Genomic DNA, 27,164 nt, shown 5'->3' with positions numbered 1-27,164 from the left:
TTTGATGGGGCTTTCAAAAGGAGCATTAGCAAGGGTTCTATTTTGTATGTGGGGATAAAAATGGCATTGAATTTGGTTTGGGAGTCTAGAAGTGGATGTAAAGAATAGTGAGACTGAATAAGCAAGCCTTTGTATGGGATTAGAAGAATGTATTAAAAGGCATGTAAGGAGGTAAGGAGGCTCTAAATTGAAGGTGATGTTGTGTTGATAATACGAGAGGTTCAAGGTACATGGAGGTGAATAAAAGAGGGTATGAAAGGCCCGTTTTTTGAAGTGAGGAGGATGCTAAAGGCTTTTGTTTGGTTTTCAAATATAGGATGTACCTAGAAACATGAATGTAAGAGATTATGAGTTGGTGGAATAAGTGCTTGCAAAGGATGTACATGTTGTGAGTCTCTTCATGCTTCTACAAATTTGTTTTGCAAGAAAAGGATTCGCTTCTCACAAAAGCAATCAATCATACGCAGGGCCGTGAAGTATAACTTGATTGGAGATCACATGTATCACAAGGGGTCATATGGTGTTATGAGAAGAGTGCTTATCATGATGATGATTTTGATTGCCTAAAAGCTTGTCATTAGGAGGGATGTTGAGTGGAAATCATAAGAAGGAAAGAGTTAAATGCTTAGTTTGTGTGGCCAAGTATGAATAGGGATGTTGGGCATTGGTGTAGAAGTGTTATGAGTGCCAAGTGTATCAAAAAAGGAAATTGATGCTTGAGCGTGAGGCATATTGTGAGTATGGACCTCTTGAAAAATGGGGTGTGGATGTAATAGGTCCTCTTCTAGGCACCAAGAATGGGAAACGCTACATACATAGTGCAGTGGATTACATGACAAGATGGCCATAAGCAAAGGCTAGTAGAGGAGCTATAAGCAAGGACGTATGCAATTTTTTCTATGATTGCATGTGTTACAAATTTGGAGTGCCATTGTAAGTGATCAAGGAAAAGAGTTTAGAAATCATTTTGTCTCATGCAATTGGTTGGTAGAGGCAGTAAGGAATTTTCAAATTGCAGAAAATTGGAGATTCTGACCTCGGGTTACCCTAGGAATAGGGGTTCAGCCTCATTGCAGCCTATCGGGTGAGCAATACAATGGAATGCACCGTCAAGAAGGTATGTCTACCTCAAGTACAATCGGGCACAACCACAAAACAACTTAATGGACTCTTGGGAGATATTGAAGTCACCATTGAAGAGGAATTTCACACTGCAACAAGAGCATTGTTGGCATGTAGAGTGACTCAAAAATTGGCCATGTGTTTCACTCCATTTCATTTCGTTTATCGTGAAGAATGTGTTATGCCAACTAATGTGATGCTTTCTTCATTAAAGTTTATTTTGAAGCATAGTTTGATCAAGGAATAACATGTAAAAGAGAGATTGACATGTATAAATAGTCTCTTGCTGGTAGGGCAAGTGCTATTAAGTACTATGAAGACTTGGAGAAAGAAGGTCTAATGTATTTAGTGAAAAGATAAAGGCGAAGGAGCTGCATAAGGGCATGTTGGTGATGAGGTATAATAGTGCTTTGGACAACACCCCTTAAACAAAGTTCAAGGCCAATTGGGAGGATCCAATTGTGCATGAGGTATTTGATAATGAAAGTTATCAATGGATGGGAAGAGTCATAAGGCAAGAGTCAATGGGATTGGGATTAAGTCTTATGTGACAAGGATCATGTGAAGAAGCAAGGCATGTATATGGAACACTTAAAGTGTTCCATGCTTATTGAGGAGGCAATAAGTGACGTGTTTTTGAGGAATGATGCAGGCCGTTGCAATCTTGGACACTCCAAGTGAGAAATCAATAGCAATACACAAAGAGAAAGATGCAAAATCATTGACTTGGTGTGAGAGAGAGAGAAATAAAATGATATATTAACGTCTTCAAAAAAGGCCAAAATGACCTATGAGACCATCAGGTACAAAGTGGAGAGAGAGAGAGAGAGAGAGAGAGAGAGAGAGAGAGAGAGAGAGAGAGAGAGAGAGAGAGAGAGAGAGAGAGAGAGAGAGAGAGAGAGAGAGAGAGAGAGAGAGAGAGAAATGAAATGAAATGTTATATTAACGTCTTCAAAAGGCCATAATGACCTATGAGACCCGAAAGTTACAAAGTGGTGGATCTGATACAAAGTCAGAGAGAGAGAGAGAGAGAGAGAGAGAGAGAGAGAGAGAGAGAGAGAGAGAGAGAGAGAGAGAGAGAGAGAGAGAGAGAGAGAGAGAGAGAGAGAGAGAGAGAGAGAGAGAGAGAGAGAGAGAGAAATGAAATGATATATTAACGTCTACAAAAGGCCAAAATGAACGTCTACAAAAGGCCAAAATGACCTATGAGACCAAACTGATTACAATGGTGAGTCTAGTACCAAGTCTGGGTACAAACAAAGAAAACTACAAACTAGAAACTGAGATAGGAGTGCTACCGACTCCTATGCGTGGCTAGTAAGCTGAGCACTGGTATAATACCACAAAGGTACAAAGTGGGGATAAGTGTCACCATGATACAATATAGCAGTAACATGAAGCCTATCCTGATCGACACTCTGGGTGTCGCGCTAGAATCCTGTGGATCCTCTGCCGCAATCTTCGTCGGTGTTGCGTGGCTCTTCTCCTACGTCGTGGTCGTCTCGATCTCCCCAAATCTATAGCTCGGTCAATGAGAGTACCATTGGTGTGTGTATGGGTGGGAGCCGAGCCGTGTGGGGTTGGTGGCCCCTCTGCCTCTGTGGTGCTCGGATTGAAGAAATCTGAGATGCGTTTTTGGGATTGTCTCTGCCTATGTCCTCTCAATAGCGAGTCTCTGTGTCTCTGTATCTCAAGTAGAAATAATCCGAGACATCTCTGATCCTGATATCTCATGACTCTCTCATCGGTCGTTGTTGGATCTCATCGACCTCCTTCATGGTCGGTACTCTGGTTGGGCGTCTTGCATGTCGAGCTAGAGTGATCTGTATCTTCTGTTGCAGCCTTCGTCGGTAGTGGAAGACCCCTCGAGGTCGTGGACATCTGGATTTGCCAAGCTCAGTGGCTCGGTCAAGCAGTGTACCTTAGTATGAGTAGGCTCTGAGATTTGTTGTAATGACTGCTCCGTTGGCTCTCCTCTGGCTAGTGTAAAGAAATCCGTGATTCATCTCTGAGACTGTCTTTCCCCTGATGTCCTCAACAAGCTCTCCCTAAGTCTGTGCAGTTGTACCAGGAACAATCCGAGACACCTCTGATCCTTGTATCTCATGACTCTAGAAAAAGGTCCGAACCTTTCTTTGAACAGGCAGTGGAAGCGGCCGCGTATCTCATAGTATGCCGGGCAGTGACATGTGTAGTGCAGCTCTGTCTCTGTCTCTAAGTTACATAGGTGACATATCTTGGCTTTTGCCAACACCCCTCGAGATCGACCAGTCTCGATCTGGAGCTGATGTGAGGATGTGCGTATCTGTCCAATAGCGCATCTTATCCCATGAGATAAGTGTGTATCCATGTATGCAGGCCTAGTCACAAAGCTGTCCTCCGTGAGTTGGAGAAGATGCTCTCTGTAGAAGGCCATCTTCGTGTCCAAATCCTGTGTCTGCTGTATCCATGTGCTCCTGGTATTTAGCTGAATCAGATCTTGACGTATGAGTCTGGTGATCTCTGTCCGTGTGCGAGACAGGGAGGGTGCATCCAGGGAGTATTGAAGCGGAGGTAATCTATCCATGTTGAGACCATGCGACTGAAACCATGCTGTCCTCTGTCCATACCAACATGCTGTATCGCCTTGTAGAGCTAGTTGTCAAGATGACTCCAGGGCAAGCCGAGCGTATCTGTCCCTGGGGAGATCCCATAGACCGTGCATAAAGGATACTAATCTCGTCAATGCCTCCACCGCGAGGGGGGGGGGGGGGGGGGGGGGGGGGGGGGGGGGGGGGGGAACGACTAGCTCGGCTCAAATAATCTCATGTGGTACTGAGGCCTTAGCTCGAATCATCCGAGGGATCATAGAGACCAGAGGCCTCTCCATACATCTCCATTGTAAGGTGCAACGGAATGAATGTTGAACTTTGCTCAAGATGAGTGCTCCGAACTGTGCTCAAGGATTCGTTTTACTTACGGAAGGGAGAGGCTTCCGTTCCTGTAGTGAGAGAGTGCAATGGACACAAACAAAGTGAATGGACACTGTGTGAAGGTGCTAAGATTGAGAGATAGAGAGAGAAGAGAATACGACACCAAAATGTTGTCTAAACCCTCCTCCGAAGGCCCCACTCTCTATGGCGAGAGCGGTCTACTTATGATTGCACAAATCTCTACAATGCTTGGACTTGCTGACGATGTCGACGACGATGAGGAGGACGACGAGACGGGCTGAAATCTGAAAATGCTAAGGGCTGAAATCTGCAAATCTTGTATCTGCTGAATTCTGACTCTATGTCGGTGACGATGTCGATGGCGACGATGCGACGATGACGCGTTGAAAACGCAGATGCTGAAATCTGCGTTTTTCGGGCTGAAACTGCAAACTTCGATGGATCCCACCGTGCGGCGAGGAACTGTTGCGGGAAGGTGAGATTTGCGAGGTTTGGGACTTCTTCTGCGAATGCTAAAGGCTGAAAACTGAAAATGCTGGGGTTTCTTGATGTTCCGTCGCAGTGAAACTGCAAAACGCTATGCTGATGCAAAAACGCTAGGGCTGAAAATGGTCTTGCTGTTGCCGGTTGTCCTGCAAATGCAAAACGCTAGGCTTCTTGACGGGTCTTGCTACGGTCGGGGCTGATCTGTTGTGCAACAAACGCCAGGCTGCTTGTGGATGAAAACGCTAGGTCCTTGCAGATGCAAAAACGCTAGCCTTGTTGAGATGGGGTGTCTTGTTGAGAAGTTGCATGTTAAGCAAGGTGCTCCTGGTGCCTCTTCTGCCAGAAAGTGCTAGCGCTAGGTTTCTATTTATACAAACTTAGTGAATGTGCCCTACCTACTTTCCAACAAAAGTCACTTAAAAATAATAAGTGAAAAATGTCAAAAATAGGAGAATAGGTTTAATGCACTGGAAAATTCCTTTGATGGAGTCTGATAGGAATGCTAATGATCATGCTGTGTGCAACCAGAGGATATGCATCTATTCTAAGTGTCTTGACATGCACGGTTTGCGAACAGACTCACAAAAGTGCCAGATCACTTCCTATTCTAGACTGACTTGACTTGACTGAACTGAACCCTTGTCGTGCTGTAGCTTGTCCACGGACACAAAGGGTTGGATGTGTCACGTGACATCCCCTCCTTTTCAAAGTGAGGTACTGGTACCGAATTGTATGGCGTTGAGGGAGATCGCCAATAACATCCGGAATCCTGGAAAGGACTCTTCGCCGGCCCACTCTTAGGTGTGGGTCGCTCGATACTTGAACTTCATAAAGGTCTGCAACGCTTGCTTCTTTGGGCCGCGTCGAAAGCTACACAAAGCTAGTCTTTCTTTGTTCTCGCGCTCGTGCTCACGCTCTATGGCTTCCATTTTTGCGTCTTACTCACGATCTATGGCTGCCATACTTTCTTCGTAGGCCTTTCTTTCTACTTCTCTTGCTTCACGTTCGAACTTGTTGTCCATAAACAATTGCATCAACACACTCCTTCATAGGAGTTAGTGCAATCCTTGGTGTAGATGGGAAAGGGGGGGGGGGGGGGGGGGTCGGAAAAACCTCTTGGTGGGGAAAATTCTTCTTCGCCTCTCTCATGCTCATCACCTCCAAGCGAAGTATCCATTCCGCTTCGAGTGATGACCATCCATTGAAGTCTTGGGTTCTTGTGGGTTCTTGTGGTCTTGGGTTCTTAAGTTCACTAGGAACTTGGGTTCATGGGGGTCTTGGTTCTTGGGGTTCTTGAGTTCTTGAGGTTCTTGGGTTCTTGGGGTCTTGGGGTCTTGGGGTCTTGAGGTTCTACTTTCGCTTGCAATCTGTGTTAGAGAAGGATCTTCTCTTCACCCGAGTTCTGCTCTTTTCCGCGGGCGCACCCCTTGGCGGCCTTGCGCTCACACCAAGGTTGCTTTTTCCCACCTCACGTCGATTGGCCGGCTGCTAAGTGCACGGTCCGCTCGCAATGAGTGAAAAGAGGCACAAGGGGAGGCTGGACAAGCCCCTCTTTCTTGGGTTTCTTGTCACTCTTCAAAACACGATTAGGAATCGACACGCCCAAGTGAACTTGGGTTCGTGCGACCTCAACAAGCAAAAAGAGATCTGTGGTTCTTTCCTTGAGTGATACAGAACACTGCCAAAGCTCTGATGTGGAATGAATGTTGAACTTTGCTCAAGATGAGTGCTCCGAACTGTGCTCAAGGATTCCTTTTACTTACGGAAGGGAGAGGCTTCCGTTCCTTTAGTGAGAGAGTGCAATGGACACAAACAATGTGAATGGACACTGTGCGTGAAGGTGCTGAGAGTGAGAGATTGAGAGAGAAGAGAATACGACACGAGAATGTTGTCAAAACCCTCCTCCGAAGGCCCCACTCTCTATGGCGAGAGCGGTCTACTTATGATTGCACAAATCTCTACAATGCTTGGACTTGCTGACGATGTCGACGACGATGAGGAGGACAACGAGACGGGCTGAAATCTGAAAATGCTAAGGGCTGAAATCTGCAAATCTTGTATCTGCTGAATTCTGACTCTATGTCGGTGACGATGTCGATGGCGACGATGCGACGACGACGCGCTGAAAACGCAGATGCTGAAATCTGCGTTTTCCGGGCTGAAACTGCAAACTTCGATGGATCCCACCGTGCGGCGAGGAACTGTTGCGGGAAGGTGAGATCTGCGAGGTTTGGGACTTCTTCTGCGAATGCTAAAGGCTGAAAACTGAAAACGCTGGGGTTTCTTGATGTTCCGTCGCGGTGAAACTGCAAAACGCTATGCTAATGCAAAAACGCTAGGGCTGAAAATGGTCTTGCTGCTGCCGGTTGTCCTGCAAATGCAAAATGCTAGGCTTCTTGGCGGGTCTTGCTGCGGTCGGGGCTGATCTGCTGTGCAACAAACGCCAGGCTGCCTGTGGATGAAAACGCTAGGTCCTTGGAGATGCAAAAACGCTAGCCTTGTTGAGATGGGGTGTTTTGTTGAGAAGTTGCTTGTTGAGCAAGGTGCTCCTGTTGCCTCTTCTGCCAGAAAGTGCTAGCGCTAGGTTTCTATTTATACAAACTAAGTCAATCTGCCCTACCTACTTTCCAACTAAAGTCACTTAAAAATAATAAGTGAAAAATGTCAAAAATAGGGAAAATAGGGTTAATGCACTGGAAAATTCCCCTAATGGATTCTGATGGGAATGTTGATGATCATGTTGTGTGCAACCAGAGGATATGCATCTATTCTAAGTGTCTTGACATGCACCGTTTGCGAACAGACTCACAAAAGTGCCAGATCACTTCCTATTCTAGACTGACTTGACTGAACTGAACCCTTGTCGTGCTGTAGCTTGTCCACGGACACATAAGGGTTGGATGTGTCACGTGACATCCACCCATCTGTGTTGTCAGATCTCCCATGGTGGTCTACTGAGGGTCCCCATACCTGAACTCCATAGAGCATAGCTGGAGTCACTATAGTGTCAAAAAGCCAAAGCTTTGTTTTCGGTTCCTGAAACTGAACTTGCGAACACATCCTCTCCAATCCGCCCAAAGCTGCATATGCTCTCGTCAGTCTAGTCTCTGATGCTCTCCTTTGTGAAAACACCGGTCCATTGAAGACTACCCCAAGATAAGTATATGCATTTGTGTACTCCACAGTCTCCTGGCCATACATAAATGTGGGTGCCGACCTCTTGACCCACTGTGATGTGGTGTTGAACAACATAACCTTGGTTTTCCCCAGATTAACAGACAATCCACTGTCACGAGCAAATGTATGCAGAGTATCCAAATGACGTTGCATCCCCTTTGGAGAGTCAAAAATTAGCACAATATCATCAGCATATAGTAACAACGGAATCCATGTCCCTGCTAGCTGAGTCCCCCTGTCCCCCTGACGCTCTACATAGTCCAAAAACTCATCCACATACATCCCAAAAAGAGCCAGGGATAGGGGGCATCTGTGCTTTACTCCAATAGTGGAGTGGACCATGTCAGACATTCCCTCAGTGGTGTGTATCCGCCCCATCATTGTCCTGTATAGAGCCATAATATCCCATATTAGCTCTGTAGGCACACCCATGTCGTGTAGTCTGCGTATAAGTCTGGCTCTCGGCACTGTGTCAAAAGCTTTGTGGAAATCCACAAAGCTACAATAGATCCTCTTGCCATGGTGTCTACCCTCCTCAATAATAGCTCTAAGTGTCAGAATCTGGTTAAGAGTGGAGAAACCTCTCTTGAAACCTGCTTGCCTTGGTGCTCTTACGCCCTCTCGCTCTGCCCATCTACTCATCTCCTGCTCAAGATCGGATGCATACAACCTAGCTAATGTGTGACCAACCATGATGGTGCGATAATTCGCGGGAATCATGGGATCTCCCGACTTGAAATTAGGCACAATTGTAGACAAACTCCAAGTCTCCAGGAAGCCTTCATACATGGCTCGATTAAACATCATAGCCAGGAGCTCTGCAAGCATATCTCTGGCATGGATGAAGTGCTTTGCTACCAGACCATCATGATCATGTGTTGTACTCCATAGTTACTAGGAACGGGAACGGGGAACGGGAATGGGAGGGTCCGGAACGGGACGGGAACGAGGAGGAGGAGGGAGGGCGGAATGGGAACGGGGCTGGAATGGTCCACCTAGAGTAAGGCTTGAATTACCTCCATTCAGCTTAGTCCCAAATAAACTCCTAAACAACCCCAAAACTGCCCCCTAAATTGCCCTCAAACTGTAGCAAATATGTTCCCCGAACAGCCCAAAATCTGCCCCCAAAAGCCCACTTTTTTCCCTCAAATGTCTACTTTTGCCTGTTCCGCCCCGCGTTTCGCCTTTCCGTCTCATGTTCCGCCTCGTTTCCCCCATTCCGGAACATCGTTCCGGTTACACCCCATTCCGGAACGGCGTTCCGTTCCCATCTCCGTTTCGGGAACGGGACTCGTCCGGAACGTTTGGGCCGTGTTCCCTCCGTTCCCTGTTACACTGCTCTACTCGTCTTCATCTTGTCAATGGCTTTCCTTACCCTCTCGGCAGTAAAGAAAGAACATGTCTCCGAGCATGTCTCTAGTGGGTCCGGCAGAGGTGGTTTCCATGATGCTGTGTACGGAGATAGGGCATATTCCCCCCTCGTCTCAGTGGAGGTGACCGTTGGTGGTGGTGAATGCTCGTGGAATAGCTTCCATGCTTCGCTTGAGTCTTGACTTATAAATAGCTGATATAGATCTCGCTCTAGCTGAGATAGATGGGCCCTTTTCTTTCGTCGCACTAGGTGGCGAAAGATAATCTGTGACTGTCTATGTGTAGTAATACCCATGAGCATTTCCCTCTGTAATTTGATCCTAGTCTCTCTGCACTCCTCATGATACCAATTGTTCTGGGGCATGCTACCAGATCGTCTCCGTGTGGGCTGGCTATGGGGGTATGCCTCTGATGCTGCATCATGGAGCGTCTCTGTCAGTATTTGAGTGAGTTCATCTAGTGGTCGTCTCGGCTCCTGGGTGCATAGCTGCCTGTATATCTCATCCATATACACACAATCCATCTCCCTCATGAAGGTATACTGAGTGTGTGTGGGGACCTCTCCTAATGGAGCTGTGCTGAATTGAAAGGTCAGGGTGAGAGACACGATAGCATGATCAACTGCTACTCCAACCGGCCTAGTGCCCACCATGAAATCCTGAAAGAATGGAATGAGACCTGGTTGGGCCATAACATAATCCACTGTGCTGGCACCATATCGGTGTGGAAAGCAAGTAAAACCTCCAGCTGTCGAAAATCTTTGTAGGCCATTCATAATGGCCAATCTGTGTGCGGTTCCCATATCTATCAAGTATCTGCCATATTCAGTGTATTCCTCATCTTGTGATAGTGTGGATAGAACCATCTTTGTGACGTCCAGCTCCCTAAGCATTTCTTCAAAAGTATCATAAAATATTGTTTGGTGGTGGGCAGTCCTAGCATTGAAATCCCCTAGTATGATAATGTCACCATCCTTGGAAAACTCCCATATGTCATTATCCAAAATAGCAAAGGGGGATTGTCCTATAGGTGATGCATATATTGACGTACTAGGAGGAAAGTAACGAATAGCAATGTAGAGGTATCTGCTCGTCTTTGCCCTGAGCCTCACCCACATGTACCTAGCTTGTTCATCCTTGCGTGCTATATATATCAGTGGCTGCAGTTCCTCTCTGAATAGAAGTGCCACTTCCCCTGAGCCCCGTCCTCGATGCTCCGATCTGGTCTCTTGTCTGCAGGCTGTTTCCCATCTATATTCGCTCACCTGTGGCATGGATCGTCCAGGTGCTTGATGCGTCTCATAGTAGAAAATGATCTCTCTCCCCGTGAAGCTATCCTCAAAGGCCCCTACATCAAGACGGAGTGACCCATTACAATTCCAGGTTGCCATCTTTAGTGTGGTCCCACAGGTCTCCACCGTCATGCGTGGCGTCGCTCCAATATCACCACCTTTCCATCCTTGTAAAAAGCAATCTTCCCCTTTTCCCTTGCTGCTCTTATTTCCGGCATTACTTCTTGCATATGAGCAATCTGCGAGAGGGTGAGGTCATCTCCAAGAAAGATGCCAGTCTTCTTGAGAATCTAGAGTCGGTCTCTTCTTGAAGAAGTCTTTCTTCCCTTCCATGGAGGGGAAGCGGAGAATTAGCGTCCTTTCCTTTGAGGTTTCTCTGTTGCTCCCACTTTTCTTAGTGTCCACTCTCCAAGCCCTCGTATGCGTCTGCTCACTGACTCCCACCTAAGTCGTGAGTTCTTTCACCTCTTTATCCACATTATCTTTGTCTCTGATCAGAGTCCACATATCCTTACGTGTAAGGCCCGTACACGTCTCCTTTGCTCCTCTGCTAGTGTCAAGCTGATGATGGTTGGCGTGGAAGTGGGGGTTATTTCCTTGCCTTTTCTTTTCTTGACAATTTCGATCCATTTTTGGGCCTTTTTTGCTTTTTGTTGGGTCTTTGTGATGACATCTACCGACGAGGTCGTCATTTCTTTTTGTTGCTCCTCATCTTCCTTGATGGCCCGTACCTGTTCCTCAATTGTGTTAAGTTCTTCAATGACAGAGGGTTGAAGCTCTCCTTCTTCGAGGACATTCTGCGATCGCACCTCTGCAAGGTCTTTCTTGAGTAGTGCGATTTCTTCATCTTGGGCCTTCACGTGATCCTTGAGTGTATGTATCGTGCTTTCTTGTGCTGCTACGCGTGCGCCGAGTTCGTTAATAGTACCTAGGAGGTGGCGGTTGATCTTGCTGATGGACACGCTCAATTCTTCTTTGCATTTTTGGTTGGCATCCTCCACCGGGTCATCCTTGCTGTTCTGCTTTCTCATGATTGAGGGGCCACATCAGGAGAGGGAGAGAGAGAGGTTTTCTTCATCTCTCTCTCTCTCTCTACACAATTTTTCCCCCTCTTTCTCTCTCTACGTCTTTTTTTTCCTCTATCTTTCTCTCTACGCGATTTCCCCCCCCTCTTTCTCTCTCTGTCTTTTTTTTTCCTCTTTCTCTCTCTATGCGATTTTCCCCCCCTCTTTCTCTCTCTACGCAATTTTTCCCCCCTCTCTCTACTCTTCTTTTCTCCGCCCCTCTTTCTCTCTCTACGCGTTAGGTTAGCGCTGGGTTGGGGCAGCAAGACAAAGGGAGTAGGGGTAGGGGCAGCGGGACAAAGGGAGCAGGGAGCGGGGGGGCAAGGGCAGCGGGACAGAGGGAGCGGGGGGTCAAGGGCAGCGGGTGCGGGTGTAGAGCAGGCGGCAGCGAGCGGGCGAGCAGGGGGCAGGGCAGCGAGCGGGAGCAGGGCAAAAGCGTGAAGGGGTAGCGAGCGGGAGCAAGGCAGAAGCTTGAAGGGGCAATGGGGGGGGGGGGAGAGAGAGAGAGAGAGAGAGAGAGAGAGAGAGAGAGAGAGAGAGAGAGAGAGAGAGAGAGAGAGAGAGAGAGAGAGAGAGGAGAGAGAGAGAGAGAGAGAGAGAGAGAGAGAGAGAGAGAGAGAGGGTGTCTTGAGAGTCGACACGGCACGATGGACTTCCGAGCCAAGATGCACTGGCCCCAAAGATTGGTGCCCCTTTCGGTATTTCTTTATTATTATGCTCAAAAAGTACAACTCCTCGAGGGTCCACTCTCTCTAAGACTCTGCGTCCAGATGCTCCTAGAGAGTGACCCTATGGACACTTATAAATAGTACAAGGGATGTCCAAATCCCAAAAGCACCAATCCCCAAAAGCTGTATTTCTCGAAAGCCTCGCATAAAATTGCAAAATCTGCTAGCGCAAATTATAGAAATCCGTACAGCCTGCCACTTCAGCATTGGAGCACAATTGGCGGAGGTTCAGTACAGTCATGCCACGCCATCAGTCCGTACGACCTTGCCATCTCAACAATCAGCGTGATTTGCGAAATTGCGAGCCAGAGTTCAAGCTTTTGAGTTTTTAGGGTTAGGCCTCTCGGCCGGTGCGCTCTAAGTTGGGTAGGACTAGGATTCAAAAAATCCTTCATTACTTTCAGTTGAGGCCCCTCAGCCATACTTCCTGGGTTCAGAACTTCCTCTGTGCTTGGGTCAATGTTTCTTGTCCTCTCGGGCATGCCATGTCATCACTTTGTGACATCCCCCCCTCTTGAGAGAATTGTAATCACCCTTGATTACGCTTGCAAAATAGCCATAGGATAACTTTCTTTAGTAGACATTGACTCTATGTACCCATGTGCTAGACTCCACCAATCCAACAGTTTTACAAAGACATCAATCACTCATCAATCACATTCTTGTTGAGGGTCTTAGATACAAATCATGATTATTGTAACCATTTAGCAATCACATCCAGACTGCATTGATCTTTTCACGGATGTCTTGATCTGCTAAATCTTGTTACTATCATATTCATATCCTTTCTTTCATATTTCAATCAAGCAAACCATGCCCATGACTATCCCCACAAGACAGTTGATCCACATGGCACGCAATTCACAAAATCACACACTTAGTTCACAATGAACACTTGTGTTTCAATCATTTAATCTAGCGATCTTATTTTGTCCATACCTCTTGATGCACAGATCCATGCAGCCATCTCATCCTTCCGGAGCTCTTGATCTCACACCAATATCCAGTCATCTCATCCAGATAGACATCTTGATGCACTAGAATTTTTTTTGAGCCTGTTAGTATCCCTAAAATCTGAAAGAGAAATTAGTGACTTTATTCAATCTAGGCAATCTGTGACGAAGGAGTGGGGTGTCTGTCCTCTTGTGCAGTCCGCATCGCACCAGATTCAACCTGCTGATTCATCGATAACTTTTGGCATAGACACTACTAATAGTTCAAAAGCTTCAAGGTATAGCTCTTGTAGCAGGGCTACAGTGATTGGCACGGATAGACAGTTAGTCACAGTTGGCCAGGTTTCACACTAGACGGACTCTCTTATCGAGTCGGTGACATGTGGCAAGGATACTAGTGGTGGTCCAGTCGACACCGTGGCGAGCGCACCACCACCACAGTTCAGAGATATGCTTAGTTGGATTAGATATTGGTGAGCCATTGGTGGCTCTTTATGTTGTATATATCTGTAGTTGTTTGGGTTTATAGAGGATCTACTTTTGTGTGGTCAGTCATCTGGAGTCTATCATCAGAGTTGTACACAACACATTTGCACTATCCCTGCATAGTTGAGCCTCGACACCCCCACTGTACCTATGAGATCTCTGTACCTATGAGATCTGGGCTGGAACTGAGTGTGTTGCCATGTCAGAGTTTGTATCGGATTCTTTGAGTTTGTCGATGTTCGTGCCGTTCATGATCTGCTGAGTCATACTATTGTTGTTGCTCTGTTGTTCTTTGTATTCTATGTTTACATTGTAAGGTGCAGCGGAAGTGAATGCTGAGTTGTGCTCAAGATGAGTGCTCCGAACTGTGCTCAAGGGTTCCTTTTACTTACGGAAGGGAGAGCCTTTCGTTTCTTTAGTGAGAGAGTGCAATGGCTACAAACAAAGTGGATAAACATTGTGAATGAAGGTGTTGAGATTGAGAGATAGAGAGAGAAGAATACGACACCAGAATGTTGTCAAAACCCTCCTCCGAAGACCCCACTCTCTATTAACGCTAGGTCTTCAGTTGGGGGAGTTTTGCTTGAGAAGGTGCATTGTGGAGGTCCGGTCCTTGCTGCCTCTTCTGCCAAAAAGTGCTAGCGCTAGGTTTCTATATATACTTACTTAGTGAATTTGCCCTATCCAGTTCCCAACAAAAGTTATTAAAAAATAATAAGTGAAAAATGTCAAAAATAGGGAAAATAGGTCTATGCACTGTAAAAATGCTCTTGATGGAATCTGATGGTAATCTGATGATCATGCTGTGTGCAACCAAAGGATATGCATCTAATCTAAGTGTTTGGACATGCACGGTCTGCGAACAGACTCACAAAAGTGCCAGATCACTCCCTAATCTAGGTTGACTCAACTGAACTGAAGTGAACCCTTGTCTTGAGGTAGCTTGTCCACGTACACATAGGGTTAGATGTGCACGTGACATGCATTCTGTGGAGTGAGATATCACGCACATTGCACTGAGGAGTATCCACTACAGAGGGTACGACATTCGCAGAAGTCCACTAGCCCCATTACCCCTCCCTTCCTCCTCAAACAGTTCTACACCTCCCTCGTCATCCCCATCAATCAACTTCTTATCCGTTGTGTTACAGCAAGCTCTTGCACAGACAACCATGGAGGGGCTCACAAGCGTTCTAGCTAAGGTGAATATTAAGTTTCCGACTTTCAAGGGTCTCTCCACAGAAGATGCTGACGACCATGCCCGGAGGTTTGTTTTTGTCTGCAGAGGTCGTGGGCTCAATCGAGAAGATGCCTACTTAGTACTCTTCCCATCTACCTTGGATGGCTTAGCAGACAAGTGGTATAGTCAGTTTGCAGAGAACCACTTTACTTATTGGGCCACATTAAGACAACAGTTTTGTGAAGCTTTCAGACCAGGGGACTTCCAAGAAAGGGTTTTGGATGAGTTGGCCAACTTGATGCTTCAGCCCAAAGAGACTTTTACAGAACTCATGACCCGAACAAAGTCTCTTGTCGCCAAGCTTCCTCAACTAGCAGGTGAGTTCATGGTCAAGAAATGGGTAGAGAAGACTCTTCCAAAGACTTCTCAGCAAAAACTGAGAGAGAATCTACGACCTGATGCCACCTTGGAGGAGTTTGTTGCAGCTGCTACTAGGATAGAGGGGGCAAGGAAACTGTTTACCAACTCTTCTCAGGTAGAGACTGCCTCTGTGCTCTTGGAGAGTCCGTCTGACCCTTTGACTTCTCTACGTAGGGAACTTGAAGCCCTAAAACTACAACGCGCTCTTGAAGAGGAGAAATCAATCTCTCTTAGACAGGAGAAGCCCCCCCACATCATGAGGCTTTGGATCAAATCAAGAGAGAGGTAGCTGAGCTTAGGTCTCAGCAGGAGACTAAGGCTATGGTATGGTGCAGTTCATGCCGCTCTCCAGGACACCCTCCCCAGGACTGCCCCCTTCGTGCTTATTGCCACTTCTGTGAAAAGTCTGGACATGAAGACAAGGATTGCTACTATATCAAGGGATTGCGGCAAATACAACAAAGTCTCGGTCCTTCTGTTCAACAAGGGCTAGCACCAACATCCAATATGGTTTCACCCTATGGCCATCCAAATTTCATCCACCTTTGCTCAATACCGCTACTGTCCAAGGTATGTCAAGTACTTTTCCGTCTCAAAATTTTTATACCCATGTTGCCTCAGCCCCTTAGAGCTTCTACACATCAGCCTCCAACTCTATGCAACAAGAGCAGAGACCTCTTGGTTTCCGTTTCGTCCATCAAATCGGCCCATCTTATGCTACAGTGTGGAGAATATGGGCATTACCAAAGCAAGTGTCCTTTACCTGAAGGGTCTCCTCCTTGCTGACATTGTCCGGAGTCTAAGGACCACTACAGTAAGGATTGTCCCAAGCAAAGGGCATCCTCATCTTCAGTCCCAACTCAAAACCAACAAGAATTCACATTTCGAAGATGAATCTGATCGCAGTGAACACCATCCCTTAGCCATCACGTGCTACTTATACGGTTAGGCCACAACAAGTGGGGGAGCTCGTTGGCATCCTCACTCGGGCACAAAGAGCAGCTCTTGGTCTCAGCTTGCCAACAGGTCCATCTCGTCCATCTCCACTTCCACAACCTGACCCAATTGAAGAGCCCTTCATTGGTGCTAAGAGCAACTAGTCTCTATGACTAGCAGACATTGATGGAGCCTTCTTGGAAGCAGTGGCTGACTTGGAACAGGTCAAAGTTCTAGAGGAAGCCCAGATCGCAGAAGCTAAGCCCACAACGGAAGCAATCTTGAAGAACACCTTTCAGCAAGTATCCCTTAATGATATGCTCTGGCTCGATGCAACCCTCAGAATTGACAACCTCTCAGTCATTCAGTCTCTGTACTTGGGTGCAGGGCCTAATGGCGAGCACCTCCTCGTATAGCCCTCAGAGTCTTACATGATTTCCTATCGAGCAGCACCTCTCACTGATTACAAAAGTCCTCGTCTCACTGTATCTATTCTTGGGCATCAATTCTCCGGCGTCATAGTCGATGGTGGTTTTGGGATCAATCTGATGCCAGAGTTCATTATGTTGGCTTTAGGGTTGAAGCCTACCCGCCATGCTCCATTCACTGTTACATTGGTCTACCAGAGGATAGTCTATCCAGTGGGCATAGTAGACAAGGTGTCTCTGAAGGTACAAGATTTCACCTTTAGCTTGGATTTTGTGGTGGTCAATTTTCCCCAGGTGGAGGGGGGATTTCCCTTGCTTATTGGTAGACCATGGTTGCGGCATACTAAGGCACTTCATGATTGGGGAAACGATGCCATGTGGATACATACTCCTGGCTCCCCCATGCAACCAATTTGACTCGAAGGAGGTATGGATCCAGTAGTTCATCACAGCTCGTTGTCAGTACAATCTAACCCCGACTTCGAGCAACCTACCTCACCTGACGGGTCTGACGAAGACTTGCGGAAGCTACCACATTGATGCCGTGCTATGTGGTCTCTATTCGAGCCTCACTTGTGGATACACTCTCTCTCCCGGATCCTCAGGCTGACACCAGTGACCCAAGTCGTACAATAGAAAGTATACGAGTCCCAAAAGCAAGTGTGTTAGTCCTTGATGACCATGATTCAAGTGTTCCTCTGATGGAAGGCGTTGGCCTTGGTGAACCTATAACACATCACCGAAGGGGAAAGAAATCTCCTCTGCATGAGTTTGCCAACGTTCCACCTCTTCCTTTAACATCCCTCGCGTCTGACGCCCCGCCCACGCAAAAGCACTCTGCTGTGTTTGAAGACTTACCCTTCGAGGAGCTTTCACCAGGATGGTTACAAGAGGAGTATGGGGAGTTTCCAATCGATCAAACACGAGCCCATGATGTCTCGAAGCTCCAAGAGGCAGCTCACTCTTCATCTTCTGAGGTGCCCTCTCCAACTACACCTCTTGACCCGGTCAAAGAGGTCAACCTGGGCGACCCTGACAACCCTCAACACATCCTCTTAGCTGCTTGGTTATGGGAGCATCCCGTGCTACTCGATCAGGTAGTCTCTTTCATGCACTCTTTTAAAGATGTTATTGCTTGGTCCTACAAGGATTTGGAAGGAATCCCACCAGAATTGGGTGTCCATACTATCCTCTGGTTGAAGGGGCTAAACCTGTCAGAGGCTGAGCTTACAAGCTTAACCCAAAGTATGCAGAAGCTGTCAAGTCAGAGCTAGAAAAAATGCAGAGGCAGGGATCATTGTACTTGTGGAGCACTCTGAGTGGTTATCACCCATGGTGATAGCGCCTAAGAAGCAGTCCAATAAAATCCGTGTGTGCGTAGATTATCGCGCTCTGAACAAGGTAACTATCCCAAGATCGTTTTTCCACACCTTTCACTGAGCGTGTGCTAGAAGATGTAGCAGGGCATGTATTGTACAGTTTCATGGATGGGTTCAGTGGATACAATCAGTTGGGCATCCATCCAAGTGATTAGATTAAAACGGCTTTCATGACTCCCTGGGGTATTTTTATCTACACTAGAATGTCGTTTGGGTTGAAAAATGCTCCACCTTCCTTCAATCGCACAATATATCTCATATTCTGTCTCTTGCTTACGGATCATCTTCGCATCTTCATGGATGATTTTTTCAACCTTCTCGGGTGCTCAGTGTTCAACCCCAAGTGGAGAATCTAGAAAAGCACCTTGCTTAGCTCTTTGCTGTCTTTCTCAGGTGCAGAGAGGCACGCCTGAAGCTCAATCCGAACAAATGTCATTTTTTGGTCACTGAAGGTACACTTCTAGGCCATGTAGTGTCTGTTAAAGGTTTAGCACCCGACCCAGAGAAGATAGTAGCAATGTTACAAACTGCTAACGTGTCAAAATCCTAAAGAATGGAGCCAACTTGTAGATGCTGGCCGAGGGGCCTAAACCCTAAGAGAACAAGTAACAGAAGGAGTCCTACCAGCTTATGGGGACCCTGTCCGATGGGGCTCCAAGTGACATAAAGGATTAAAATAAAGTAGGAACCGCAAACTTATGACATGGCAGTTTTTTCGAAAATTGTGCTGACATGATGATGTGGCATGCTGTACGGATTTCTGCGTTTTGTGTTGGCATGATGACGTGGCAGTTGTACGGATTTTCGTGATTTACGTTGGCAGTTGGCATTGCTTTTTGGACCAGATGCTTTTGAGTTTAAAGGCTTTTCACTGTAATTGCTTTTTAGGCCAAGGGCCTTTAAATATGAGGTTAGGGCTCATTCTCTGGCATGCTTCTTGGAGAAGGTGCAGAGTTTGGAGTACCGACTTGTACTGTGTTGATGCAATATAAAGAAATACCGAAAGGGGCGCCAAGGTTTGGGGCCAATACTCTCCGGGGTGGAATTCTGCCACTCCGTGTCGCGTGTCGTCTCTCTCTCTCTCTCTCTCTCTCTCTCTCTCTCTCAATTCAGTTGTTAATGAAGTGCTAAAAGTCTGTTCAGTCTGTTCTTTTCTATTGGCACGTGGTGCCCGTCTTGTGGCAGTGGTATCAGAGCATCAGGCGTGTGCTTTTTTGAAAGCATACCGGTCCTACAAAAGAACAGACAGAGCTATTGGAATTTTATTCGAGGTATCTTCGCCCTCCAACCCGGACTTATTAGCCACTCCCACCCTAACTTCATCGCGCATCGGACGCGCTCCCGTCTTCATCGCTGTGTCTTACAGGGCATAAGCCATAAAGAACCCAAGACTTGGAATTCATGGATTCAACATAATATTTGCAGTTTTTGCTCAACGAGCTTCACGACATTCTTTCGTGGCATCCTCCGTAGAATCTTCCGATGCTACAAAGTTTTCAACAAGTTTTGAGCTACTTGTTACCCCCTCTGATGTCCCAGGTGGTACCTCCTCCTCCGACACCAGAAAGTACGAGAGCTTCCAATCGGCAACCTTCTCAGCCATCTGTTCCGATCAGGGGAGTCTTCAGGAATATGGTGCAGCCATCTGACCCTGATCCAGTGCAATCGCCTTTGCCATTGCTATTGCCCCCACCTCCACCATGCCAAAGTAAGTAAGGAAAGATGCGATGTACCTACACTGTTCTCTCACTGCGACGGCCTCTATTGTCTCATCCACACTATTCCATGTGGTTTCCATCAGATTCTTTACACATCTTTACAGTCCCGAGCGAAGAGGTTTCAAGCACAGGTGCAGTCGGTACAATCTAGCTTTCAGTGCTTTGCAGCTCTTATGTTGGCTTGGGTGATTAACATACATGTAAGCCTTGTGGATGTAGATGCCGAGATGCAGAGTACGCACTCCAGAGCAAAAGAGAAATCTATTGCCCATACATCAAGTTTACCTGAGAAGAAGAAGAAGAGGGCTCGAGTGGTGAAGGACACAATAGAATCTCTAACGTCGCTACCAATATCTGAAAGCCAGGTTCCACACTAGACGTACTCTCTTACTGAGTCGGTGACATGTGGCAGGGATACAAGTGGTGGTCCAGTCGACATCGTGGCCAAGTGCACGACCACCACAGTTCAGAGATATGCTCAGTTGGATTAGATATTGGTGAGTTGTTGGTGGCTCTTTATGTTGTATATATCTGTAGCTGTTTGGGTTTATAGAGAATCTACTTTTGTGTGCTCAATCATCTGGAGTCTATCATCAAAGTTGTACACAGCACGTGTGTACCATCCCTGCACAATTGAGTCTCGACACCCCCACTGTACTTATGAGATTTGGGCTGGAGCTGAATGTGCTGCCATGTCAGAGTCTGTATCGGTTTCTTTGAGTTTGTGATGTTCGTGCTATTCATGATCTGCCGAGTCATACAGTTGTTGTTGCTCTGTTGTTCTTTGTCTTCTATGTTTGCATTCTGTGGAGTGAGATATCACGCACATTGCACTGAGGAGCACCCACTACAGAGGGCACGAAACACTATCTTTGCTTAAACTCTCTTTGAAGAGACTTTGCGATGTTCTCCTCCTCATCCACTTTGCATTGAGGGCCAAACAGGTACCCTTGACCAAATTATTCAATGGATCTAGCTTACCTTTCTGTTCTTTTCTTGTGCCTTGTGACTTGTTGGTTGCTCCACTAGCCTTCTTTGCTCCACTAGCCTTCTTGACTTGTTGGTAGGCTTGCTAGCCTCCCTTGTCTGCTGGCACTTCAATCTCAATCGTCTAAATTCTTTGAGGAACCATCAATTGATTCCCCTGCTTTGTCGGAACCCTCAGATGCACTATCATGTGATTCCCTTTCTTCTCCGGAAACTTTTGATGAACTTGCCTTTGGTTCCCTTGGTTCGTTTGCAACCCTCATATGCGTCATTAGAAGACTCTTACCTGGTTGAGGTGGACACTAACCTGTGCGTAGGATAAGTCATTGAGCCGGAATGCATTCCAGAACCTTGTTTGACATGTTCCACAAGTCTCTGAATAGAGTCGGAACTTCTATTGCAAACAATACTACCGATTCTCTTTCGGCTGCTCAATATGATCCCTCAAAGTGATCCTCTGAAACGAGGACAAAAGGTATCCCAAAACCTCTGGCAATGGTCATCCAATGTGTCTTTCTTAGTCATTCTCAAATGATGCCAAGCTGTGATAACATCTTCTTCATATTCTTCTGATATCCAAGTTGACGTGAAAATTTTCTTTAGTTTTACCCATGTCGTAGGTGCCTCTCTGCGTAACAATAGAGTAGACCACCATGTCTGTGCATTTCCTTTCAAGTAAGATGTCCTCCTTCGGACCTTGGAGCGTTTTAAGAACCGACCTCTCGAGAAGGTGACGTCAAATTGCTGTATAAACTCAAGGGCTCGATGGGCGACTTGGTAGCTTGAAAACATGTCAAACCTAATTGCTTGGCCCCCATCCTTAACTCCTTAGGCTTCTTGTTCTATTTCTCACTCTCAAAAGAGAACGAGCTCTCCTTCTTTGAATTGCTAGATGGCCTCCCGTGCCTTCTAGACTTTTTCAAAAATCTGCTTTTGTTGCTTTTTCTCCGCTTCTTCTGTCCTTTCTCATCCTCATTGGAACTAGAGGATGACAAATTGTCGGAACTCTCTGAAGACGAAGAAAAATTTGAGTCATCCTTGAAATGAACATGCTTCTTGGATTTGCTTGCCACCTTGAAAGTCGACTTCTGGCCCAAATAATTTGGGAAACGTGTTGATTTCCTCTTCTTCCAAGAGTACTTACGGCCTTTCATTAACTCGTTCATCTTCTTTTCAAGAGCTCTATCCAGCTCTTTCTCCGAGTACAATTTCCACTTTTTTGCACTTGACTTTCCTTTTAGCTTCCTTCTCGTCTTGTGAGGAGAATCAATGGCCTCTTGCCATCTTAGTGAATCTCAGCGATTGGGTAATTCTTAAGGTGATTCATATATTTCGGGGGTCTAGATACTTGATCAATCTTTATACATTTGTCAACCTGCCATTGACGTTTGTATTCCACTCTAGCAAAATTCCTCATCGGAAATTTGCCTAAATCTTCGTGGGTTTCTTCAATTCCCGCACTGGGTTTCCTCGTTTCTACATCTCCCCGCAGAGGGTATTGTCTTTGTTATATTCTGCGCGAGAACCCATGTGTGTTGCATAAGGGATCGGATCCTCCGTAAAAGAAGAATCTTTTTGAGCTTTGTACCTATTTTAGAGGCTTGGACACTCCAAGGGAGAAATCAATAGCAACACACAATCAGAAAATGCAAAATCACTAAACTTGACGCGGGAGAGAGAGAGAGAGAGAGAGAGAGAGAGAGAGAGAGAGAGAGAGAGAGAGAGAGAGAGAGAGAGAGAGAGAGAGAGAGAGAGAGAGAGAGAGAGATGATGAAATGATATATTGACGTCTTCAAAAGGCCAAAATGACCTATGAGACCAAGCCGTTACAACATAGCGAATCTGATACCATGTCCGGAATAAAAACGAACTGAAACAAATTACAATGTGTAGTACAATGAAAGAAGGGGGGAAGATATGGTGGAGATCCATCCTCATCTGCACTCTGGACGTCGAGAGAGCATGACGGAGTTCCAAGCCAAGACGAACTGGCCTCAAAGACTGGCGCCCCTTCCGATATTTCTTTATTATTATGCTCACGAAGTACAACTGCCCAAGGGTACACTCTCTCCGAAACTTTGCTTCTAGATGCTCCCACTTATAAACAGTACAAGGGATGCCCAAAAGCATCAAATCCCAGAAGCATTGATCCCCAAAAGCTTTGGTCCTCAAAAGCTACGCATAAAAACTGCAAAATCTGCCAGCGCAAATTACGAAAATCTGTACAGTCTGCCGCGTCAACACAGCAATGCAATTTGCAGAGGTTCCGTACAATCATGCCACATCATCAGTCAGTACGGCCTTGTCGCGTCAGCAGTTAGTGCGATTTACGAAACTGCCAGCCAGAGTTCAAGCTTATAAGTTTTTAGGGTTAGACCCCTTGGTTGGTGCTCTTTAAGTTGGCGAGACTAGGATTTTAAAAATCCCTCATTCTTTTCAATTTAGGTTGCTCGGTCACATTTGTCAGGTTCAGAACTTTCTCTGTTCTTAGGCTTAGTTTCTCTTGTCCTCTAGGCCATTTCTTTCCAGTTGGGCATGCCACATCATCACTTTGTGACACAAGCCATCCCAAAGACTTTAAAATGGGTCTTTTAATGCTTTTGGATTTTGCACATGTGAATAAAGTATGCATGTACAAAGTGTTCAAAGGATTTGTGTGCCATATGTCTCTACACATGCGTGAGAGTTGCATGGGTAGCTTGTTTTGCTGCTTTTGTACATAGAAGTGTTGAGACTTGAAAAAGTGACGAAGTACTTCAAAAACTTAGCTTATCTCAACTTTTCGTGAGTGAGGTGGGAGGTTCAACAAAGGAGGAGCTCCGTGCTTTGGTAGCTTGGGGTGAATTGTGGGAGTTTTTGCTGTGGAGGGGCTGCTGTTGCTATATGAGGGCCTCATGTTGTGAGTTAAGGGTCTGTCTCTCCTCGATGGGTTGATGAAATTGGGTATTTGGCTCTGCATAATGATTCCTCTTCATCTTGATTTAAGGTATAGAACCTATGTTATGTAGCTTTCTGTATACACTTAGCTGAGGGAAGAGTATGCACAACAATATTTTGCTTGTACACATATGAAAGAGCAAGGAATTCCCCATGTTTTCCATCACTTTCTTTGATCTTTCCTTGAACTGAGTGGTTTTTGGAATCGGGTATGATTAGGATGGATTTTCATCTAATCTTGTGTATGTGTGAGTGCATATGGAGTCTCTAGTACCGCATGTAAGGGTGATTGAGATAGAGTGAAGCCCTTGCTTTTGTCATCAAAAGTGAAAAGATTTCCAACTTTTTTTCCTCAAGTTTTTTATTTTATTTTATTGGTCCCTTTGCTTCATAGAGTGCAATGAATTATAGTGGGAGTCGTGACGGTGTAGAGGAAAGCTAGTAAAGAGTAGGCGGGGTTGTGAGTAAGGATGAGCAAATTCATGAGTAGAGATCAATCCATGTTCTTCTTAGTTAGCTATTTTCTTCAAAGTCTTTTCATTGTGTTGGTTTGAGGTGTTGTAGAGGCTAGCCCCCAATCCTTCACAATGGTGTGGATGAGAAATCGTGGGTATGGCTACCATGGAGATGGCCAAGATCTAGCTGTATATGACCTTCAAAGACACTCATGTATGGCTGATTTGGTCCGTCAAGAAGACAACAATGAAAAGATATAAATGCACGATGTGTGTCAAAACACAGCAGGACTTGGCCCAATTTTGTATATTATATCCGAAGGGGTATGGATACTGTCATTGGGCAGCCAGAAACCCTTCCTTGATATGCTCACGAGCAAGCTGCCACAAGCAGCCAGGTATGGGGCAATCAGCAGAGATGAGGGCAATGTATATAGGAGGTAAGGAGGAAGTTGATGGCGAGGGTATATGCAGCCAGGTATACTCCTAATCTGCCAGGAGATGGGGCAGAAAGGGAAGCGATGGAGCTGCTGGAAAATTCCAGAGATGGCCTGGAGTTTTGGCGACTCCCCACACCAAGTTAGAGTCAAATGTTCAATGTGCACCTATAGCGTAAGTGCACGCGTGCGCACACAGAGGAGGATAAACACAAAGGGAAGGAGAGCGATCAGCAGCTGCAGAAGAGGGCAAGCGGCAGGGTAGCGCTGGGCGCAGAGGAACACCAACAACAAAGGAGAGATCAGGTAAAGGCATGAAGGTGGAGATAGAGGATGCCGCTGGTGTGCAGAGGCTGCTAGCACAAATTAGTCATGCTGGGTACTGTATGCATTGCCATTTTAAAACAAAGATTATATGCAGGATCGAATCATGCATTGCTTACTCGTGTGCTATTTCTGTTCTTTCATTTTGTCTTGATTTCCATGGCTTTGTTCCAGAAAATGATATTGACTGCTAACTGTTATGCTTCCTATGATGCAGGGAGATTGGCTCCTTTACAATACAGCAGGTGACTAGATGGTGTTCATCTGCCGATGAGCAGTTGCAATCATCAGATTCTTGTATCCCAAAGTCAAAGCTCCCAAAAACCTCGAAGGCAGCCCCAAATAGCTTTGTGGTCCAAAAAATTGGTGGCAGATGTCTATCAAGCTCACTGGCTTCCACCCACGAAGCCTCGAACTCAGCTGAATTGTCCCCACAATGGGATGGGCTGGGAGCTTTTTGCACTGTCACTCCCTTGCCCCAGGCTCCTCAACGCAAAAACTCATCGTCCACATCCTTTTCAGGTGGCACAGATTCATCACCGTCCGTCAATTTTCAGCAAAGCAATGATACATCCTACTCTAGGAGTGACTCAGTTAGCAACACGAAATTGGCTCAATGCTCTCCATCACTGTTATGTCAGCAGTCTGTCAGATCCTCGATTTTCACTGGCTGTTCTGAACCTCTTAAGGGCTTCCAGGGTAACCCAACAACTCCAAGCGGAAATGCACCCTCATGTAAGATAGGCCCTGACACTCCTTGTGAAGCTTCAATATTTTCCAGCAGAAATACAACAGGGTTTTCTGAAGATGATTCTTTTCCTGACATTTTGAAAGAACCAGAATCTGAATGCCTTCCTTCATTGCTCTCATTAAAATCTAACTCACCGAAGCAGAAGAGAGTTTCTCCTCCCCATTTTGTGGGTCTAAGAGCTACTTCTCAACAGTCACCTTCCATGAGGAATCGTCGGAAGTTCAAGTTGCAGGCAATATAATCGGCTGTGGCTGCCAAAAAAGTCTGCGTTTAGTTGAGAAGAAGTTTTCACCCTCTTCATGCAGTATTCCATATCAAGGTCTCTCCTCTCTTGGCTTCCAATGTGTGTTATCTATTCTTGCTTGAACTCAAAGCATAGAGAGAGCTGTACATTCTGGTCAGGAAAGTAGCATAGTTATGCAAGTCAGAAGCAAAAACCACTAATGGAGAGTATCACAAATGGACAGCGATGTTCCGAGAGATGATAATTGGGCCAGGGAAACCCTGAGAGTATGTACAAGTAGCTAGGATAGAATGTAAAATGCAGCACAGGCAAAGAGGCATTATAGTTCAAAGTTGATCCTGTTTGGCAGAGCAGAGTTGGGCTTGCAAATTTGAAGGTACATTTGGAGTGCCTAGCTATCCAAAAAGCTTTGTAACTTTCCACAATGAGTCAAAACAGAAGATCTGCAACAAGCTTTAGGGAACAAACTTCAAATGTTATGCATCCTCTATAGCCTCGGCACCGTTTGATACCTTTCCTTGAGGGGATTTACGGTCCCAGATTGTCGTTGAGTGTGGACCATCCGATTCTTTGGGGGAAATAAATGTGGGTTGGCCTCACAATGTTCCAATCTCAAGACGAATGCCTTACCACTACTCTAGAGCATGTGCCTTGTTATGTAAGGGAGATGATAGCATTATATTGAGTAGTTTTGGCATGATCCTGGTTCACATTGAGGTCACTTTCTGTAGATCTAGTTCACACCACCACACTGAAGTGCATATGAGTTGTGGAGTTCACATTTAGTGCACATGCAAGCGCACGAGTTCACCTTCGATGGAGTTCACACCTAGTTCACATGTGAGATCAACATTTGTGATCTTCACATACTTGCAAGGCTGATTTTCAACCATAGATCCCCTCAAAAGTTGCAGTGTTCTTTGATGATTTAGATATGTGGCCCTCAATTGGGGCTCTGATACTTTAAAGCCTAAAGGGCATCATTTCTTTTTTGCTAATTGGGGTCCTTCACTTTAATAGCTACCCTCTAAGGTTTGAAAATTTTGTTCTTAGGCTTTAGCCTTAGTAAAACCATTTTTCTAAACATGCCCTTTTCCTTTAAAGGCTCCTTCAAATGGAATCAATTTTTTGTAATCTTAGTTGTAACTCTATATTTTCTTCCAAAATTTACAAGGAGCTTTTTCTTCGAGTTGAGCATTCATCGATGGGGCCGCATACTATACATAGCCTCTGCATCTCTCTTGTGAGTCTTGTCCAAAGCCACAATTGCTTGAATTTGATTGATACGGTGGACGAAGACCTCTTCATTGATTTTATGAGGTTTTTCAAAATGTCTTGGAAGTCCTTCACACACAGA

At 45.9% G+C, this 27,164-nt stretch overlaps 1 protein-coding gene across 2 annotated transcripts in view; it reads left to right on the top strand.

Moving 5' to 3' along the window:
- The window catches only part of LOC147426140 (uncharacterized), a 68,768-nt gene extending 42,261 nt beyond the window's left edge, over window positions 1–26,507 (top strand). For both annotated transcript variants that reach the window (XM_086498375.1, XM_086498376.1), the window contains one exon: window positions 25,030–26,507. In XM_086498375.1, coding sequence (XP_086354501.1) covers window positions 25,030–25,804 — 775 coding nt within the window. In that variant the 3' untranslated portion in view covers window positions 25,805–26,507. The remainder of the gene's footprint in view (window positions 1–25,029) is intronic.
- The last annotated feature ends 657 nt before the right edge of the window (window positions 26,508–27,164 follow it).

This window comes from Adiantum capillus-veneris, chromosome 24, assembly GCF_014529385.1.
Source record: "Adiantum capillus-veneris isolate H3 chromosome 24, ASM1452938v2, whole genome shotgun sequence".
NCBI lineage: Eukaryota > Viridiplantae > Streptophyta > Polypodiopsida > Polypodiales > Pteridaceae > Adiantum > Adiantum capillus-veneris.
The sequence above is the reverse complement of the archived record's forward strand: the minus strand, read 5'-3'. Positions and strand labels throughout refer to the sequence as shown.